This window comes from Cetorhinus maximus, chromosome 20 (assembly GCF_964194155.1).
Source record: "Cetorhinus maximus chromosome 20, sCetMax3.hap1.1, whole genome shotgun sequence".
Classification (NCBI taxonomy): domain Eukaryota; kingdom Metazoa; phylum Chordata; class Chondrichthyes; order Lamniformes; family Cetorhinidae; genus Cetorhinus; species Cetorhinus maximus.
This window is the reverse complement of record NC_135898.1, coordinates 84,866,476-84,887,718: the sequence shown is the minus strand read 5'-3', so window position 1 is coordinate 84,887,718 and position 21,243 is coordinate 84,866,476. Positions and strand designations below refer to the sequence as shown.

Sequence of the window (21,243 nt, the reverse complement as noted above, 5' to 3'; positions counted from 1 at the left end):
AAAACTAGAGGTTGTAAATGGTTCCTAATAAATCCAGTAGGGAATTCAATATAAATATTTTTGTACCCAGAGTGGTTAAAATGTAGACCTTACTGCCACATTGAGTAGTTGAGGTGCATAGCGTGGATGTATTTAAGATATTTAATAGATAACCACACGAGAGAGAAAAGTACAGGGATATGTCAATGGGGTAGTGGATAGGAGAAAGCTCTTGTGGAGAATAAATACTTGCCCAGGTCAAATGGTCTGTTCTGTGCTGTGAAACTATTTGTAATTCTATGGATAGCAATGGTGTGTGGCTCGAGGCTGCCTCAGCCCTATCTCTGGAATTCCCCAAACCTTTCTGCATCTTTCCTTTATTAAGACACTCTAAACCTATCCAGGGTGATCTGCTGTATGTCTTCATGTGTGCCTTGTGTCAAATCGCTCCTGTGAAGCTCATTGGGACGTTTTATCATGTTAAAGGTGCTACACAAATGCAAGTTGTTATTGTGTTGGTGGGCTGCAGGTATTAATTTTAATACTTTTCATTTAAACCAAAGGCAAAAGGAGTTAATCTCACTTTAAACTATTTATACAGGGCAGATCTGTTTATAAAGTCCAGCTGAACAGTTCAATAAATTCGCTTTACCGATCAAAACAATCAATAATAAATCAAAACAGAAAACTTACAGCCCCATTGAATTCTGCCACGCACAAAGATGGACGTTTTCTCGGTTAGCAATTTCCAAAAAAAAAATCAGCTGTAACCTTCATCTTTTCGTCAGAAAATTATACAAAGGAAAATAACTTCAGTGAGCATAATTTTCCTGCTTACTTCTATCGATAAATATTCTTTAAAATAAATAAATAGGTGACTGCTGCCCCTCACAAAAATGGCAGCTTGCGGTATCCAAGGTGGTTGCTAAGGGTAACGGAGCCAGTGGACGGGGAGGGAGCCAATGAGAGCGCGCGTTGTTGAGGGGTGCGCTCCCTGTTAGGAGGACATGTCTGACTCAGGCAGGGCCTGGGAGCTGAATATTCATCAATGGAAACCTGGCTCCCTGTTGCATGATCCACAGGCTGCTTAGCACTGCAAGGTGAGTAGGCGCCTTTAAACGAAACTTAAAAGGCACAATTTATGCATTTTCAGCATTAATATGTGTTTTTTTTTGCATTCTTATTCTCCTGAATTTGAATTCTCCATGGGGAGCTCCATTCAAGGGTTTGTCCACCTGTCCATTATATTGCCAAGCCTTATCTCAAAATTGATTCATTTATTTGTGCATGCATTTTTTCTACACACTAGGTTCTTGCTGTTCTGAGGGGTACTATTTGCCCATTCTTGATGCATAAGGTTAACGAATGTCTGTTGGATATTTGGCTGTGTAGCCCATCACAGTTAAGCCTGATCATGTTCCTGTATCTGTGTGTGCATGTTCATGTCCAAATGCAGCAAGGCCTGGACAATATCCAGGCTTGGGCTGACAAGTGGTAAGTAACACTTGCGCCACTCAAGTGCCAGGCAATGACCATCTCCAACAAGAGAGAATCCAGCCACTGTCCCTTGATGTTCAATGGCAATACCATCACTGAATCCCCCACTATCAACATCCTGGGCGTTACCATTCACCAGAAACTGAACTGGACTAGCCATATAAAAACTATGGCTACAAGAACAGGTCAGAGGCTAGGAATCATGCGATGAATAACTCACCTCCTGACTCCCAAAGCCTGTCCACCATCTACAAGGCACAAGTCAGAGTGTGATGGAATACTCCCCACTCGCCTGCATGAGTGCAGCTCCCACAACACTCAAGAAGCTTGACACCGTCCAGGACAAAGCAGCTCACTTGATTGGCAACACACCCACAAACATTCACTCCTTCTGCTACCGGCGCAGAGTAGCAGCAGTGTGTACCATCTACAAGACGCATTGCAGGAATTCACCAAGGCTCCTTCGATAGCACCTTCCAAACCCACAACCACTACCATCCAGAAGGTCAAGGGCAGCAGATAGATGGGAACACCACCACCTGGAAGTTCCCCTCCAAGTCACTCAGCATGCTGACTTGGAAATATATCGCTGTTCCTTCACTGTTGTTGGATCAAAATCCTGGAACTCCCTCCCTAACAGCACTGTGGGTGTACCTACACCACATGGACTGCAGCTGTTCAAGGAGGCAGCTCACCACCACCACCTCAAGGGCAACTATGGATGGGCAATAAATGCTGGCCTAGCCAGCTAAGCCCACATCCTGTGAATGAGATACATTTTTAAAAATGAGGACTCAAGTATTTAACGTTCCAGCAGAGCCAACAATTAGGAGTGGAATCGCTTGGCTGCAGCTGATTTATGCACCCCCTGCTCATTCTAGCCCAGGGATGCTGTGGTCAATTCCCCCTATTTCAGATTGATTAACTCAGCATAGATCAGGGATGGAGATCTTCTTGTGTTGTACACTGAGGTGCCAGCAAATGCTCAGTACGTGGCACTCACCTCAGAGGCAGAAGGTTGTCGCTCCAGAGACTTGAGCACATAATCCAGGGCCACATTTCCAGTGCAGTACAGAGGGAGTGCTGCTGGTAGAGGTGACGTCTTTCAGATGTGACATTAAAATTGAGACCCAACCTGCCCGCTGAAGTGTGTGTAAAAGATTTCATGATATTTTGAAGAAGAGCAGGGAGTCCTTCCTGGTGTCCTTGGTTAATATTTATTCCTCAACCAAGGCCTAAAACAGATGATGTAGGCATTATCACATTGCTGTTCATGGGAGTTTGCTGCGTGCAAATTAGCTGCATGATTCCTACATTACAACAGTGACTACATTTCATTAGTTGTGAAACACTTGGTTATCCTAAGGTTATGAAAGGTGCTATAGCAATGTAGGTTCTTTCTCTAGCTGTTATGTGGAGTTTGACTGTGAGAATGTGAGTGCCACTGGCAAGGCCAACGTTTACAGCCCATCTTTAATTCCCTCTGAGAAGGTGGTGGTGAGCTGCCTTCTCAAGTACAACTGAGTGGCTTGCTTGGCCATTTCGGAAAGCAGTTAAGAGTCCACCACAACAAAAACAGAATTACCTGGAAAAACTCAGCGGGTCTGGCAGCATCGGCGGAGAAGAAAGGATTTCCAGCATCCGCAGTAGTTTTTTGTTTTTATATAAGAGTCCACCACATTGCTGTGGCATATAACAATAACAACAACAATAACCTGTTTTTATTTATGTAGCACTTTTATATAAGTATTCCAAAAATGCAACACAGAGGCATTATAAAACAAAATATGATATTGAGCCACATAAGGAGAGACTAGGGCAGGTGACCAAAAGCATGGGTAAAGAGAGAAATTTTAAGTTGTGTCTTGACATATATTAAAGAAAAAAAGTCAGATAGAGAGGAGAGATTTAGGGAGGGAATTCCAAAAGGTTAGGGCCTTGACAACTGAAGAGGTGACCGCCAATGGTGGAGTGAGTAAAATTGGAGATACTCGAGGCTGGAATTTGAGGAGCATGGATATCTCGGAAATAAATAGGTCGCACAAGGTTAGCAGATTTCCTTCCCTAAAGGACATTAGGGAATCAGATGGATTTTTACAACAATCTGGTAGTTTCGTGGTCACCATTACTGGGACAAGCTAGTTATTCTGGAATTATAGTTGATTCAGTTTCCCAGCTGCTGTGATTGGATTGGTCCCTGGATTATTAGTCCAGGTTTCCAGATTGCTAATTCAGTAACATTACCACTATGATACCATTCCTTTAAGTACTCTGTGTACTTCATGGCCTCTGGGTTCCATATCGGAATTTTTGAGTTACCTATTCATTCAGTTGGCATAAATTGGTGGTTGGCTGGTGCAATAATAACTTAAAAATAGGAATTGGATCAGTTTATTGGAAGGGAAAAAAATTGCGCTGCTATGATGGAAAGGACGGGATGGTGGGACTAATTTGATAGTTCGTTCAAAGGGCTGGCACAGACCTACTTCTGTGCTGTATCATTCCATAATGCTTCATGTAAAAGGGGTTATACATCTCATTCCCTGCACCAGAACCCGTTTTCTGTAAATATTCGTCCCTCCACAGCCACCATATTATGTCATATGAACATACGAATTAAGAGCAGTAGGCCATTCAGCCCCTCGAGCCTGCTCCACCATTCAGTAAGATCATGCCTGATCTGATTGTGGCCTTCACTCCACTTTCCCTCATACCCCCTATACCCTTTGACTCCTAATTAGTCAAGAATCTATGTACCGCTGCTTTAAAAATATCCAATGACCCGGCCTCCGCCGCTCTCTGGGGAAGAAAGTTCCACGGATTCACAACCCTCTGGGAGAAAAAATTCTCATCTCTATCTTAAATGGGAGACTCCTTATTTTTAAACTATGTCCCCCTGTTCTAATCTCTCTCCATAAGGAGAACCATCCTCTCAGCACCCACCCTGTTAAGCCTCCTCAGGATCTTAAATGTTTCAATAGGATCACCTCTCATTCTCCTGGATACAGGTCCAGCCTGTCCAAGCTTTCCTCTTAAGATACCCCCCCTCCCCATCGCAGGAATCAGTGGAGTGAACCTTTTCTGAACTACTTCTAATGCTATTGTGTCCTTTATGTCGACAGTGCAGCTCACATACAGAATGCACTGTAGCCCCTCCCAAGGCCCTGACCTCACCCCTTCAGGACAAGGGCAGCAGAGGCATGGGAACGCCATCACCTGCAAGTTCCCCTTCCAAGTCACACACCATCCTGAATTGAGACTATTATCAGACCCCTCGCATTGCTGATACTGAATGTAAACACCAGCTGAGGAAGTCGCACTTCGAAAACCAAGATCCCCACTGCGGTATATCAGGGTTCAAGAAAAGGTCTTATCCATTATTACAGAACTGACGACAGAAAATGAGATGATATCTGGCTGTTTTCTTTGATTTTACAGGTCATGCAATGAACTGCACACTTGGGTGTGTGGTTTAGCACTTTAGAATGTCCTGAGGATATGTTAAAGTGCTGTATGAATATAACTTTTCTAAGCACCTTAGCTGAACTTTGTGGATAATGGAGCTCCCTCAGGTGACAAACAGGTGGAACTGCAATGTTTGAATTTATTGCATTTAACCCCATGGGTCCGTAATATCTAATAATACCGACTGAATGGTGGGATCATAAAGCATATCTTGATTCTTAAATGCAATTAATCTATATACTACCCCATTGAAGGCCTGCAAATCTGAAATTGCCTTCCTAAACCTGTGCGCGTGGATCTCTCTCTCTCCTCGCCCCTGTTAAATAGTTCCTTAACACCCACCTCTTAATATGTCCTTTTATGGCTCTGTGCCAAATTCTGGTCAATAATGCTTCTGTGAAGTGCCTTGGGAAATTTTACTGTGTTTAAAGTTGTTCTATAAATGCAAGTTGTTGTTCCGTCTTTTTTCTCTCCTGAAAGTTTTGGTTCCTTGCAGTATTAGTTGGGGGAAACACTGTCAAATTTAATCCTGCCCTCTGGGATGGGGGTATAAACTGGATGTGCAGGAGCCTTGTGTACTCTTTCCCTCACCTGCACCCCCACCCCTCCCCCCAGTTCCCCAATGCAGGGGCAGTAGATTTATTTTTTATTTAAGTGTGAGCACACTAGGTGCAATACAGATTTAGCAGTTGATGAAACTAGTTTGGTATTGGTCCCTGGGGTAGAGTAGCTGGGCTGGGGAGCAAGGCTCGGGGTCAGTGGCTGGACTGGGGAGAGGGGCCTGGGAACAGAACCTGGTTCTTCCTGGCTTTGAGTTGCATCTTTTATTTTGAGTGTTTTTTTTCTTTTTAAACCAGCTTACATATCTGACTCCATTTCCTGCCTGCAGCTAGCTGCAGGTTAACAGTTAACGAGTAAAGGTTATATTACTGGCTGAGTAATCCAGAGATTGAGTTGAGATCCACGGTGACAGTTCGACAATTTGCATTTGGTTTAAAAAGAAATCGGGAAATAAAGAACATTGGCGTCATGAAGCTGTCAGATAATCGCAAAAACACCACTGGCTCACTACAGCAACTTGCATTTATGTAGCACCTTTAACATAATAAAATATCCCAATCTGTTTCACTGGAGTAGAATCAGTCAACAGGTGTCCAAAACCTTGGTTAAAGAGGTTGGGTTTTAAGCAGCATCTTCAAGGAAGAGAGAGAGATGCGGAGATATTTAAGGGAGGGAAATCTAAAGGCAACTGAAGGCACTGCTGCTAATGGAGGACAAAACAAGTTGGGGATGTGCAAGAAGCCAAGGCTGAAGGAGCGCAGAGATTTCAGAAGGTTTAGACTGGAGGAGGTTACAGATATAGAGATGGAGAAACTTAACATCCTTCTTACCATCTTCATCATAGACCTCAGGGTCTATATGTGACTCCACCATCACGATATACTCTGCCCTGAAGTTATAACAGTACCATCTCAAGTCCTGACTTTGCCAGTGAATTTATTTTCCCAATATTGCTTGGTCGTCAGGAGTGGGAAAGATTTTTTTGTTTTAATTTTCTACTCCTGATCCAGGATCACTGAGGCCAGCTTGTTTTAGACCCCTACCACTGACCAGGATGAGAGTAATGCAGACCATGAGTTGAATGTGGAACTTTAGCCCAGTTACTCACAGGAATGACTATTGTTTTTCATTAGATTGGAACATGACGCTGATCAAAGGAACCTTCACCTACTCGAGTGGTGAGGAGTATCATGGGGAGTGGAAGGAAGGTAAGTCATTCTCTGTACAGTCTGCTGTTGTGTGGCCTGCAAAGCGTGACTGAGGCCATTTATCCTGTCTCTCTGGATAACTTCCTGGTCTTTATTGGGGTCCCAGTGATGTCGGCGCACATTTATACAACACCTTTTTAATCCAGTAAATGACCTGAGACAATTCATGGGGGTGAAAGGAGTGGGTGAATCCAGAGAATGTGGTGAGGTGAGACAGCCAAAGGTTGGAGGGGGTCGGGGTGAGGTGGCAGATGAACAGGGAGCCAGAGTCAAATGACCCAAGGTCATGGGTTGGCAGGTAGGACTAGAGGAAATTACAGTAGTAAGGCCGGGCGTGGCCATGTATAAGATGCTGACTTGTATTTATATCGCGTCTTTTAGGACACCACAAAACAATTAAGTATTTTTCAAAGTATCATTGTGTTAACTGTTGCAATGTCAGAAACATAGCCAATTTGCACATAGGAGACTCCCATAAGCAGCAGTGAGATAAATGACCAGATAATCTGTTTCACTGATATTGTTTTGAAGGGTAAATATTGGTCAGAACGCCAGGGATGACTCCCCTGCTCTTCGAAATAGCTCCTGAGAGGGCGGATGGAACCTCAGTTTAACACCTCATGTGAAAGTGCAAAGCTCCTTCAGTGCTGCATTGGAGCATCAGCTTAGATTTTGTGCTCAAATGTCTGGCGTAGTTTTCTGACTCAGAGGTAAAGGTGCTACCCACTGAACCACAATTGACATGTAGGATGTGTTAGATGAGAATTGTGACCTAGTTGTGTAATCTGCAATGAACGGTGAAGTGAAGCTTCCACACCAGTCAACTTGATCTGTGACACCCTCCTGAGTGGTGCTACTCTAACCGTCACCTACTGTACCAAAGCCGTTAATAGAGAAAGAGTTTTGATAACGCCTGGGTAAAGGATTCTTTGTCTAGTCAGTGGTGGGAGCAATCTGAGATGGTGAATTTGGGTATAACTACAGCCACTTGCATTTATATAGCACCTAGAACGTAGTAAAATGCCACGAGGTGCTTCAACGGAGCATTATTAAATAAAATTTGATACCCAGCCACATTCAATACTGGGACACATGACCAAAAGCTTGATCAAAGAGGTAGGTTTTAAGGATGGTCTTAATGGAGAAGAGAGGTTTGAGGAAATTCCAGAGCTTACGGCCTAGGCAACTGAAGACATGGCCGCCAATGGTGCAGCAATGAAAATCAGGGTTGTGCGAGAGGTCAGAATTGGAGGAGAGCAGAGATTTTGGAGGGTTGGACCAGATGGGGTTATGGAGATAGGGGTGAGGCCAAGGAGAGATTTCAAGGTAGGGATAATTTTAAACTTGAGGTGCTGTTTGACCAGAAGCCACTGCATGCCAACGAGCACAGGGGTGATGGATAAATGGGACTTGCATGGCAAAGCACAAAATTGAAATATATTTGCTTAAATTCCTCTTTTCCCATCCTGTACAGTGATTGGGACCCATATGGTGGACTACTGCCTCCAGCAAGTACTAACGTGAGTGTGCAGGGCACATGGAGGGGCAGGGGGCATGTTTCCTAGGACCTTGTGTTCAGGCTGCTGACATTAACTATCTTTGCTGACCATTCCATCCCCTGACCCCAACTCCTTTCCTGAGAACTCCCATATCTGTGTATAAGTTGCCTTGGGTACTAACACCACCCTCCAATACTCCAGCCAAGTGGGTCAGCGCAGAGCTGAATAGCGGACATCGGGAGTCCATCTGCGCTAAAACATGACTTAGCCGAGCACAGGGTCATTTCAGCTTGATTAACTGGATAGGAATCTTGTAGGTGGTAGAGGTCACGGGTTTGGATGGTGCTGTCGAAGGAGGCTTGGCGTGTTGCTGCACCACATCTTGTGCATGATACACACTGCTGCCACTGTGCATTGGTGGTGGAGGGAATGGTTGTTTAAGGTAGTGGATGGGGTGCCAATCAAGTGGGCTGCCTTTTCCTGATCGCTGTCAAGCTTCTTGAGGGCTCTTGCAACTGCACCCATCCAAGCAAGTGGAGAGTATTCATTCACACTCCTGAATTGTGATTTGTAGATGGACAGAAAGACTTTTGGGAGTCAGAAGGTGAACCACTTGCCATAGAATACCCAGCTTCTGGCACTGAGGCCAATTTGTAGCACTTCTCAAATGCTACTCCATTTAAGATTAGCACGAACCTAGAGATCGAAGCTGGTGAGTTCCAGGTTTTCACACGGCCATTTACCCAGTGAGTTGCCAGGCTACTGTCAATGGAACTGTAATGCTCTGTGACATCATTCAAGCTGTGACCTTTTACCCTTCCACTGCACCAGGTCGCCGGCATGGGATTGGGCAGCTGAGGTTCGCGGACGGCAGCAGCTACGTTGGCCAGTTTGAGAATGGCCTGTTCAGTGGCCGCGGGATGCTGGTCTTCTCTGACGGCTCGAGGTAAGCCAGAGTCCAGACGCAGATCACGTCCCTGTACTACAGGCACTACAGTCCAGGCAGAAAAGGCTGTCCACTTCCTGACTCTGCCAGTAAATCTCAAACAAAAGAATTAGCTTTCATTTATACGCCGCCTTTCACAACCTCAGGACATCCCAAAGCACATTCCAGCCAATGAAGTACTTTTTGATGATAATTGTTGTAATATACGAAAGGTGGAAGCCAATTTGTGCACAGCAAGATTCCACAAACTGCAAAGTGATAATGACCAGATCATCTGTTTCTTAGCTGTTGGTTGAAGGATAAATGTTGGCCGGGACACTGGGGGGAACTCCTCTACAACTATTCAAGATAGTGGGCATGGGACCTTTTATATGCATGTGAGAGAGCAGACAGAGCCATATGACATGATAGATGGATTAAAAACTGTGCATATTTTTATAATCATATATAATCAGTGACGACTTGCACGGAAACTGTTGAGAACCAACTAATATCAGCTTAAGATACGCCTCCCTGTGGCGTTCAAAGTTAGTTCTCTCTCATATGTCTGCAATGGGCAGTCTATCTAACAGCTATGGTAGTTGTTGTCTGTGCCTGCATTGTTATTCCCCTTCTTGCCAGAAGGTGTTGCTGCACTCTATAGTCCAGTTTAAACAGTGAGCCTATCTGTTGGGCTTCACCAAAACACAGTCTTTGCACCAGTTACCTTCCAGTGGTATCAAGGAAGACTTACATTTATATAGTGCCTTTCATTACCTTCAGATGTTCCAAAGTACTTCATAGCCACCCTGGACGTAGAAACTCTTGTAGGAAACCTGGCAGCTAATTTGTGCACAGCAAGCTCCCACAAGCTGCAATGAGCTTATGTCCAGACCATCCACTTTTTAAAGATGTTGGTTGGCCAGGATAGCTAGGAGATCTCCCCTGCTCTTCTTCCAATAATGTCTTTTACATCCACCCAAGAGGGCAGACAGGTCCTTAGTTTAACATCATCCAAAAGACTGCATGGATTTTTCTTTGGTATATTGGCAACTGGACACGCTTCACGTGTGACTATTGACATGCTATTCTGCAGCATGGGGCCTCACAGCTGTGTCCAATCCTGTATCTGTGGTCATCTCGCATCTACATGCCTGAACCTTCACTCAAGGTTGATCAGGGCCTGATCTTGAGTGCTTTTTGCCCAGGGGTTACTTGTGGTAATTCATAGTGCCTCTTTTTCCATATTGGATGAGATCATTAGAAGCAGCACATTCTGGAAATCAAGCTGGGACATTGTGGTTTGTAAAGCCCAGTTACACGCTACCTTTACCAGCTGAGCTGCCAGGGGGTATTGATGCGGTGGCAGGGTTCATGCAGTAGGGAGGTACACAGTCCTTTTTAAGGAAAAACTAAAGCCCAATCTGGTAAGTGTGTCACTGCTGACTGGAATAAACGTTGTATTTGTACCAGGCAGAGAAGACTGAGGGGTGACTGAATAGAGATCTTTAAGATTGTGAAGGGGCTTGGTAGAGTAGAGGTAGAGAAGATGTTTCCACTTGTGGGAGTCTCAAATTAGGGCTCATAAGTAACAACTTGCAATTGTATAGCACCTTTAATGCAGCAAACCATCCCAAGACATTATAAATATCATTACAATAAATCCAATAGGGAACTCAGGAGAAACTTTTTTGCCCAGAGTGGTGAGAATGTGGAACTTGCTACTACATGGAGTGGTTGAGGCAAATAGCATAACATAGATTCATTTAAGGGCAAGCTAGTTAAGTACATGAGTGGGACAGGAATAGAACGATTATATTGACAGGGTGAGATGAAGTAGGGTGGGAAGAAGTTCATGTGGAGCATAAACACCGGCATAGACCAGTTGACCTGAATGACCCATTTCTGTGCTGTAACTTCTATGTAATTCTAAGCATGATGGGATTCGGGGCTGGATGAGGTAACACCACCTGGTTGTTGGACTATGGTAAGCTGAAGCAAAGCTAACTTGACCATGGACAGCTTAAGAAAGGGCAATGTATCTTAGCATACTAAAACTCACTGATGTGGTTTCTGTCATCAGATATGAGGGGGAGTTTGTACAGGGCAAGTTCCAAGGAGTTGGCGTCTTCACTCGATGTGATGGGATGAAGTTTGAAGGAGAGTTCAAAAATGGACGTGTGGAAGGATATGGTAAGGAGTGATCTACTCAATTAATCTCTGGAGCATGTTGAAAAAAGCTTTCGGTAAGAGGCAATCTCAAATCCATCCAACTCAATCCAGCGGGGAGTAAAAACAGAAAATGCTGGAAATACTCAGCAGGTCAGGCAACATCTGTGGAGGGAAATGGAGTTAACGTTTCAGGTTGATGGCCTTGCGGTGATGAAGGGTCATTGAACCAGGAACGTTAACTCTGATTCTCTTTCCACCGACGACGCTGCCTGACTTGCTAAATATTTCTAGCATTCTCTGCTTTTGTTTCAGATTTCCAGAATCTGCAGTATTTTGCTTTTGTGCTCAGTCTAACCGGGCCCAGCCTAAGAAGGGTCAATTCAGGCTAGCTTATCTTAACGTGACACAGCCCATCCTAGCTCAGCTCAGTCTAACCCAATCCAGTCCAGTTTAGTCCATTTCCATCCGAACTTATTTATTCCCGTGATCCGAACATTTTGCACCATGGTTGGGAACGCTGGGCCATTTCTGCCGGAGGCTGAGAATGAATATGTAAAACAAGTGCATGGGATAATCAGGGATTGTCAGTGCGTCATGGCTGAAGAGTTGTGATTTTCTCAGAAAATTCAATCCAGAGTATCTTGACTTGTTGATATCGCTAATGAACGCAGCAATTGTGGTATAGTAGAGACTTTGGACTTATCCTTGGTGGGATGGTAGAGCGTCAGGGTTGTGATGGGAAAGAAGTGAGAGGCTGGACATTTAAATGAATGCAAAACAAAAACAGAATTACCTGGAAAAACTCAGCAGGTCTGGCAGCATCGGCGGAGAAGAAAAGAGTTGACGTTTCGAGTCCTCATGACCCTTCAACAGAACTGAGTAAAATTAGGAGAGGGGTGAAATATAAGCTGGTTTAAGGTGGTGGGGGGGGGGGAGAGAGAGAAGCTGAGGGGCGGGGCGGTGTGGTTGTAGGGACAAGCAAGCAGTGATAGGAGCAGATAATCAAAAGATGTCAAAGACAAAGGAACAAAGACGTGTTAAAGGTGGTGATATTATCTAAGAGGATGTGCTAATTAAGAATGGATGGCAGGACACTCAAGGTACAGCTCTAGTGGGGGTGGGGTGGAAAGACTGACAGGGCATTACAGGTATAGATTTAAAAATAATGGAAATAGGTGGGAAAAGAAAAATCTATATAAGTTATTTGAAAAAACAAAAGGGAGGGGGAAGAAACGGGAAGGGGGTGCCGATGGAGGAGGGAGTTCAAGATCTAAAGTTGTTGAATTCAATATTCAGTCCGGAAGGCTGTAAGGTGCCTAGTCGGAAGATGAGGTGCTGTTCCTCCAGTTTGCGTTGGGCTTCACTGGAACAATGCAGCAAGCCAAGGACAGACATGTGGGCAAGAGAGCAGGGTGGAGTGTTAAAATGGCAAGCGACAGGGAGGTTTGGGTCTTTCTTGCGGACAGACCGCAGGTGTTCTGCAAAGCGATCACCCAGTTTATGTTTGGTCTCTCCAATGTAGAGGAGACCGCATTGGGAACAACGAATGCAGTAGACTAAGTTAGGGGAAATGCAAGTGAAATGCTGCTTCACTTGAAAGGAGTGTTTGGGCCCTTGGACGGTGAGGAGAGAGGAAGTGAAGGGGCAGGTGTTGCATCTTCTGCGTGGGCATGGGGAGGTGCCATAGGTGGGGGTTGAGGAGAAGGGGGTGATGGAGGAGTGGACCAGGGTGTCCCAGAGGGAACGATCCCTATGGAATGCCGCCGGGGGGGTGAAGGGAAGATGTGTTTGGTGGTGGCATCATGCTGGAGTTGGCGGAAATGGTGGAGGATGATCCTTTGAATGCGGAGGCTGGTGGGATGATAAGTGAGGACAAGGGGGACCCTATCATGTTTCTGGGAGGGAGGAGAAGGCGTAAGGGCAGATGCGCGGGAGATGGGCCGGACACGGTTGAGGGCCCTGTCAACGACCGTGGGTGGAAAACCTTGGTTAAGGAAGAAGGAGGACACGTCAGAGGAACTGTTTTTGAAGGTAGCATCATCAGAACAGATGCAACGGAGGCGAAGGAACTGAGAGAATGGGATGGAGTCCTTACAGGAAGCGGCGTGTGAGGAGCTGTAGTCCAGGTAGCTGTGGGAGTCAGTAGGCTTATAAGGGATATTGGTGGACAGTCTATCACCAGAAATTGAGACAGAGGTCAAGGAAGGGAAGGGAAGTGTCAGAGATGGACCATGTGAAAATGATGGAGGGGTGGAGATTGGAAGCAAAATTAATAAATTTTTCCAGGTCCCGACGAGAGCATGAAGCAGCACCGAAGTAATCATCGATGTACCGGAGAAAGAGTTGTGGGAGGGGGCCGGAGTAGGACTGGAACAAGGAATGTTCCTCACACCCCATAAAGAGACAGGCATAGCTGGGGCCCATGAGGGTACCCATAGCCACACCTTTTATTTGGAGGAAGTGAGAGGAGTTAAAGGAGAAATTGTTCAGTGTGAGAACAAGTTCAGCCAGACGGAGGAGAGTAGTGGTGGATGGGGATTGTTCGGGACTCTGTTCAAGGAAAGAAGCTGGTGGGGGATGGAGGTGTAGAGGGATTGGACGTCCATGGTGAAGAGGAAGCAGTTGGGGCCAGGGAACTGGAAATTGTTGATGTGACGTAAGGTGTCAGAGGAATCACGGATGTAGGTGGGAAGGGACTGGACAAGGAGAGAGAGAAGGGAGTCAAGATAATGAGAAATGAGTTCCGTGGGGCAGGAACAGGCTGACACGATCGGTCTGCCGGGACAGTTCTGTTTGTGGATTTTGGGTAGGAGGTAGAAGCGGGCCGTCCGAGGTTGGGACGCTGGTGGGAGGAAGATCTCCAGAGGATATGAGGTCAGTGACAGTCCTGGAAACAATGGCTTGATGTTCAGTGGTGGGTTCATGGTCCAGGGAGAGGTAGGAGGAAGTGTCTGCGAGTTGACGCTCAGCTTCCGCGAGGTAGAGGTCAGTGCGCCAGACAACAACTGCACCACCCTTGTCAGCGGGTTTGATGACAATGTTGGGGTTGGACCTGAGAGAACGGAGTGCAGTAAGTTCAGAGAGAGACAGATTAGAATGGGTGAGAGGAGCAGAGAAATTGAGACGACTAATGTCACGCCAACAGTTCTCAATGAAAAGATCAAGAGAAGGTAAGAATCCAGAGGGAGGGGTCCAGGTGGAGGGAGAATATTGGAGGTGGGTAAAAGGATCTGTTGAACGGGGAGAGGACGCCTGCCCAAAGAAGTGAGCACGGAGACAAAGACGGCGGAAGAAGAGTTCAGCATCGTGCCGAGCCCGAAATTCATTGAGATGAGGGCGTAAGGGTATGAAACTAAGTCCTTTGCTGAGCACTGAACGTTCAGCATCAGAGAGGGGAAGGTCATGGGGTATAGTGAATACACGGCCGGGGCTGGGATTGGAAGATGGGGTGGGGACAGAGGGACAGGCAGGGGTGGAGGATCCTAGATGGGTGTTGGTGTCAATGAGTTGTTGGAGCTTTTTTTGTAAAAATATAGTGGGTACAAAGTACCCGTAATTTAGTTTGGATTGTCCAACCACCCTCAGCGCTCAGCCAGGGGTGAACTGTGGAGGGAATGAGACTGTCTGTGTGGGTTGGGATACCTCCCAACTATTTTCTAATAACCCTTTAGGCCAGTGCCCAATGGGTGGGATGATCCTTGCTCAAGAAGCAATGAAAGACTTGTGTTCTTTGCTGGTAGAATGTATAATAAGGAAACCTGACCTTTAAAATCAATCAAGCAATTCAGGAAAGAAGTTAAGAAACTCTTCTTCATGCAAAAGATGGTAGATGTGTGGAACTGTCTCCCACAAAATGCAGTAGGTGCTAGCTCAATTAATCATTTAAATCTGAGATCGATGGTTTTTTTCGGCTAGCCAAGGGTATTAAGGGATATGGATGGAGCCTAGGCAGGTGGGATAGGATACAGATCAATCATGATCTCATTGAATGGTGGACCAGGCTTGAATGGCTGAATGGCCTTCTGTTCCTAGGTTGCTAAGTCACAGGGTTTTAACCACTTGTTAAAACTTGCGTCTGCATCTCTGAGCTTAAGTAACTTTGTCTGTCTTCCACTCAGGGCTGTTAATGTTTCCCGATGGCTCATGTGGGCACCCGAGAAATGAGGGCATCTTCGAGAACAACAGGCTGTCTAAACGGGAGAAGTGTCAAGCTGTGATCCAGAGAGCGCAGGCAAGCGCAAAAAGCGCACGGGGTCTCTCCCTGTAATCGTTCCTTGTGTGTAAATCAATTTAACAGCTCGTCCTATTTGTGTGGGAAAACGTGGAAAGGCTGTCTTTGCGTTCAGAGCTGTTGAATTCCAAATTGTGAATTCCAAATGTGGTCTCTCTTCCATTTCTTTCCCAGTCAGTATAACAGTATGGGGGGGGCAGCCCAGCACAGCTTGGAATGGGAGACACATAGGCTCCATCTGCTGAGATCCCAATCCAGAGCTGCAGTTCTTGGGAAGCCTGGGTGTCGATGGTAGGGGGAAGAGTTGGCTTCCAGCCACTGCCATCCGCCCCTGCATATGGACAGTATTGGCTGTAGGTCAGTGGGGGGGTGGGTGGGATGGGTGAGGAGGCAGGGGGTGATTTGGTGGGGTTGTTGGAGGGGGGGGATTGACTCAAGGAAAATGTTCTCTCAAGGTGTCCCTGAGTACTTCAAATCTCCTCTCTGACTCGCTGGCCTCCCAACCCGGGCTGCAGCTGGGAGGATCCCGAGGCCACATAGAGGCTTCTGACAGCTTGGTTTGGTCAACCAATTTACCTTCTGTGATGCTGCAGCACAACACAATAAGCTCCTGACTACCTCTCCCATCCCCCACCAAACAAAAATTGAGCCTCCAACTAATTGTTGATGTTTTGCACCATTGGATTTGTTCTCAATTATGAAGAGTTTGAATATCATAAATATAGGAAATCTGTTCCTACAGTCAAGAGGGTGACTAACCAGAGAACAATTAGTAAAAATACCAGAGGCGGAAATGAGTAGAATTTACTTACTCAGCAAATTTCTGTGATCTGGAATTCTCTACAGAGGGTAGTGGAAGCATATTTAATAGTAATTTTCTATTACTGGAATAGTAATTCTAGTATAAATGCTTGAAGCGGGAAAAGCATTTGCAGGGTTATGGGGAAATAGTGTGGAGTGGGACAAATTGGATAGCTCTTGCAGAGAGACAAGTGGCTGAATGGCTGTCTCCTGTGCTGTTAGAGTCACTGATTATGTCATGATTGCCTGATGGGGACCAGCTTATCCTGTCACTCAGGGACACCAACCCTGTACTATCTTCCCAATACAGCATCAGTGTCCTGGTACTTGTCTTTGTGGGTTCTGTACCATGGAGCCTTTATGCCGTACGGGGCAAAGTTGAAATCTCTTCCCATCACTGGACCTATTTAAGTTGGTGACGCTTGCAGCTCTTTGGTGTTCTGATTTTGGATTTATCCAGTGGGCAACGTTAAGAGCAGGCCTTCCCAAATCTCCAGACCCACAAATATCAATTGGGACAAACCAGTAAAAAATGTAAAACCATGAGACCCCAGGCTTGGTGGGAAGCATGCTGTGCACCCCTGTGCTCTGGCGTCCAGGAGTTACGTAAAGAAGTCCCATATCCTGGCCTCATTCACTCTTCCTACCAATCCATTCCAGATGTTGATTTCCCCCCCTGCCACAATTGTAAACACATTCTACCTGGCTTCTGCCCGCTAAACCTACTGTTCACGTCCCCAATTCTGTGCCCTCTTGTCCTACTGCCATGGCATTTCTTAGAAGCATTGTATAGGTCTCTTGTACTCCTCAGTAAGGTCTCCTCTGGGACCATCGGTTCAATGACCACACTTTGTTGTGCATGATGCTTTCCTTGGTTGCAGTGCCTTTATTGCCCCATGCCCTATGTTTTTTTTTGTTGCTATTAACCAAACACAACCCAGGGGCAGCCAGTCTTCTCCCTGTTTAATTCTCTGCCCCACTCTGAAACCTCTAGCAAGATGAGAAGCCTTGACACAACTCTCCATACGACATAATCCTCCCTCCTCTCAGCATCTGTCCATACGTCCACTCCCTGCAGTAGAACTTGCCCCCTCATTTCCATCTTAAGAATGCCACACCTTGGTCTGATTGCTGCTCCGTCTCCTGACTCAGTCTTCTGCGTCATCCATAGTTATTTATTGACCAAGTGCTGGTATAATTACTGAGAACCAAATGTCTGTTTGACACAGCCTGCTGGTGCTGAGTTATTGCTCCTGCAAGGTTTAGTCTCGCCAGCATCCAGTGTCATCTTGAGGGTTTGTTTTGTTTTCGATCTGTCGCAACGTTTGAGCGATGCCTTGAAGCAGCCGGCTTACTGAACAAGCCTATGTTGTATTTCCATTGGAATATAGAAACAGGAGGAGGCCATTTAGCCCTTCAAGCCTATCCACCATTCAATGAGATAATGGTTGATCGGTGACCCAACTCCATACACATGCCTTTGCCCCATATCACTTAATAACTTTGGTTAACAAATAATCTTTCGATCTCAGATTTAAAATTAACACTTGACCCATTATTAATTGCTGTTTGCAGAAGAGTTCAGGTTTAAGCTTACAGTATTAACTAGTCAGAATTGCACAGGCCGTTTACCGCTGAACCATTCAGTGTTTTCAAAGGTGTAAAAAGAACAAGGTGAAATGGACAGAAAGCCTTCAGTATTCTTTGGTTCTGATGAGCCCCCAGCTGAAACGTTAACCAATCTTTCTCTTTCAGAGATTGGCAGACTCAGCTGTGCATTTCTTATGTTTTATTTCATTGTGTATATAGTAATGTAACTGGTCATTTCTAACCTGCTTTATTAATTTTAAAAAAAAATGCCTTAATTACCAGTAAGCCGTGACAGGATGTCGATTTGAATGGGGTCCTAGTCTAGGCGATGCACGATTGGACTAGTAGAAGCCGAATTTACCTCCTACCTCGCTTACAATGGGGTGATCTGATTAATGAGCGTGCTGACAAGACCCCCACCCCCTGGCAACGTCTTATTGTGAGTCCCTCAGGTTGACAGCACTATTTGGGGTGTAAGGGTCTGAACTTATTTCCACTCTCCCACTTTCCATGTTCCATCCATGCTCTCGTATGTCTAGTGGAAATAAAGGGAACTCCTAGCTACCCTGACCACCCCCATTTCAAACTGCTCCCATTTCTGCTCCTTTAAAGTGTGGAGAGAGGCTTGTGGTCAGCCTAGGAATGAGTGGGAGTGGGGGTGGGGGTGGAACTGAGCTGGGGCAATATCAGTGGAGATTTAAGAAAGGAAAAAAGTCAAATGCCTTAATTATGCAAATAATAACTGCTGTGTTGTTTTGATGGGTGGCGAGGTATGTGAGTGCGATGTAAGTCAGAAAGCAGCCCTGCACCTCATGATTGTAAAACAAACCAGATTCTTCCCTTCAGAGCAGGCTGCTGGGAAATGTGAATTTAAGAGAACTGAAATTTGCAAAGCAATTGTCTGCTTTTTAATTTTAAGTAGTGTTGTTTTGCTGCTGCTGCTGTGTTTTTGTGCCTTTTTTTTGCTGTATGATACAGGGAAGCATAAAACTGGGAGTGAATGTGTCAAAATTGGGGAGATTTCTCTCTCAAACAGATATAATTTGAGACAGTGTATGTGAATAATTTGAGATATGGCATGTGATAAGTGTAGCTTTGCATGGGGAGAGGGCGCTGGAAGGGCGGAGAGGTGACTTTAGACCTCTGGTTTCCAAAGCTTTCCACCACTGGGGCTTTTCCTCACCAAATATCTGGGTCTGTTGTGCACTCATCGATAGAGATTGATTCCTATGATTAACCAACAACTCCTTTATTGTATTATGCGACTATCAGGATGGTAGAAGGTGAACTAGATGGACTTGGTCTTTTCTCACCTGCAAATTCCTGTGAATGTTAAACGTGTGACCTATTTATTATTGTGATGGAAAAATGGAGCCAGTAAAGTAGTTGCACGACAATCTTGTTCTTCAGATGATGCTCCAAATCTTACTGGCTTCATGTGAACCAACCCCCCCGCCCTGTCCTTTTGATGGTAACAGTTGCTGCACATGTGTTATTTCTTTCTGCTGGAAGATCCCAGGTTTGCTCCATTCCAAGTTGTTGGGTGTTGCAGTTGACCTCAGTACCTTTTCGGGCTTGAGATGGTTTATAACTCTATTTATCACTATCCAGTGCTCCCACCCCTCCCAACCCCAGGCCGATAGCCTGAACTCTCTTTATTTACCCCTTGCTTTTGCCTGTGTGTTCCCTCTCTCTCGTTATATACTTTGCATGAAGCAGAAAACAGGAGTGATTTGTGACAAAAACCTCAGCTTCAACCCCTCATCCTACCAGCTAATTTGGCTACACCCCATCCTCTCAGTTCTCAGTATTGGCCAAATCTCTATTGTCATCAAAACCATCTCAGGAGCAGAAGACTTGCTAATGAGGTCATTCGTGTGCTGCTGCCATGATTTGTAATGGATGGAGCACATTGCAAATACGTTAGTATGCTTTCTTTTATGCTTCAAGAAGGGCTGGACTCTTTTTAAGCTATTTTTTTAAATGGTTGCAGTTCCTGTTTTAGCGCAGATATCCTAATCTAGCATGAAACAGGCAGGAAGGCTTATGTACCATACTATTCAAAAATTCCAAATTAATCGCAATGTAAGTTGAAGTGAAACATGGTGCTTTCTCATTACTTGACTATTTACTTCCATGCCTTCAGTATCCATGAGGAGTTGGTGGATTTTCTTGCACATATTTAACTGAGATTGAAATCTATTATGGAAATGTATTAACTTTACATTCTTACATGTGTTGCCTTTTTTCTCCCCAAGTCTTATTTTTCAAGTGCAATTAAATATTTATTGTGATTACAAACTGGTTTGTCCAAATAATGCAATAAAAGTGGTCTCTATAACTGCTTATTCTCTCTCGATTGTAATTTTTTTCCCCTCGCCAGGCGAGTCTGGTGATGGCTCAGTTGAAGAGCATTCTGACCTCGGAGTCGTGGGTTTGAAACCCACTCCGGCATTTGGACACCTGATCCAGGTTGATTTCCCCATGTAGTTCTGAGGGAGTGCTGCACTGTCTGAGGTGCTGTCCTTTAGGATGAGGCCCTGTGTTCCTGTTCAGGTAATTGTGGTGGATCCTTGGGGAAACCGGTGAAGACCCAATGACACTATTCTAAGAATGGAGTCATTGAATATTCCAGCAGAGAAACAGGATAGATCTGTTTGTTCCAGTGTCTTTTCACCTAATCTAATCCCACTCGTCTACTCACTCCTCATACACTTCAAGTATCCCTGTTTCAAGCAACTGTAATCCCTTTCAAAAGAATTTATATTCTGCGTCAAGAAGTTGTGTGTAGCAGAAAATTTCACATTCTAAGCATCTGGAAAGCAATTCTTTTCCTAGTCTCTAATTGCTTCTGTAACTAATGATTTGTAATCATGAAGGAAGTCATCCCTTAAACTCTGCTCAGGTGAAAAATGTTGCTGGTTGTCAGTCAAGTTCAGCAAATTGACCCGATATCTTGTAGTTTTAGTTGTGGCTTAGTGAGTAAGTACTCTTGCCTCTGAGTCAGAAGATTGTGGGTTCAAGATCCACTCCAGCGATTTAAGAATAAAATCCAGCTGACACACCCAGTGCAGTAGTACCCAGAGAGCACTGCTCTGTTAGAGGTGTTGTCTTTTGAATTAAGCCTTAAACTGCCTGGCACTATTTCTAAGAACGGCAAGGGAGTTCTCCCCAGTGTCCTGGCTCATATTTCTCTCTCAAATAATGTCACTCAGATAGATAGATTATCTGGTCATTATTAGCTTGTTGTTTGGGAGCTTGCTGTGTGCAAACTAGCTATCTGTGTTTCATACATTGTGTTATAATGTACTTCAT

General features: G+C 45.1%; 1 protein-coding gene across 1 annotated transcript; it reads left to right on the top strand.

Annotated features, from left to right (window-relative positions):
- The first annotated feature begins 947 nt into the window (after positions 1-947).
- Positions 948-15,942, top strand: morn4 (MORN repeat containing 4). Its single transcript, XM_078565093.1, has 5 exons — positions 948-1,079; positions 6,636-6,710; positions 9,041-9,155; positions 11,218-11,327; positions 15,425-15,942. Exons 2-5 carry the CDS (start codon positions 6,644-6,646, stop codon positions 15,571-15,573), a joined length of 441 nt encoding a protein of 146 aa, XP_078421219.1. The 5' UTR covers positions 948-1,079; positions 6,636-6,643; the 3' UTR covers positions 15,574-15,942.
- Positions 15,943-21,243: the final 5,301 nt, after the last annotated feature.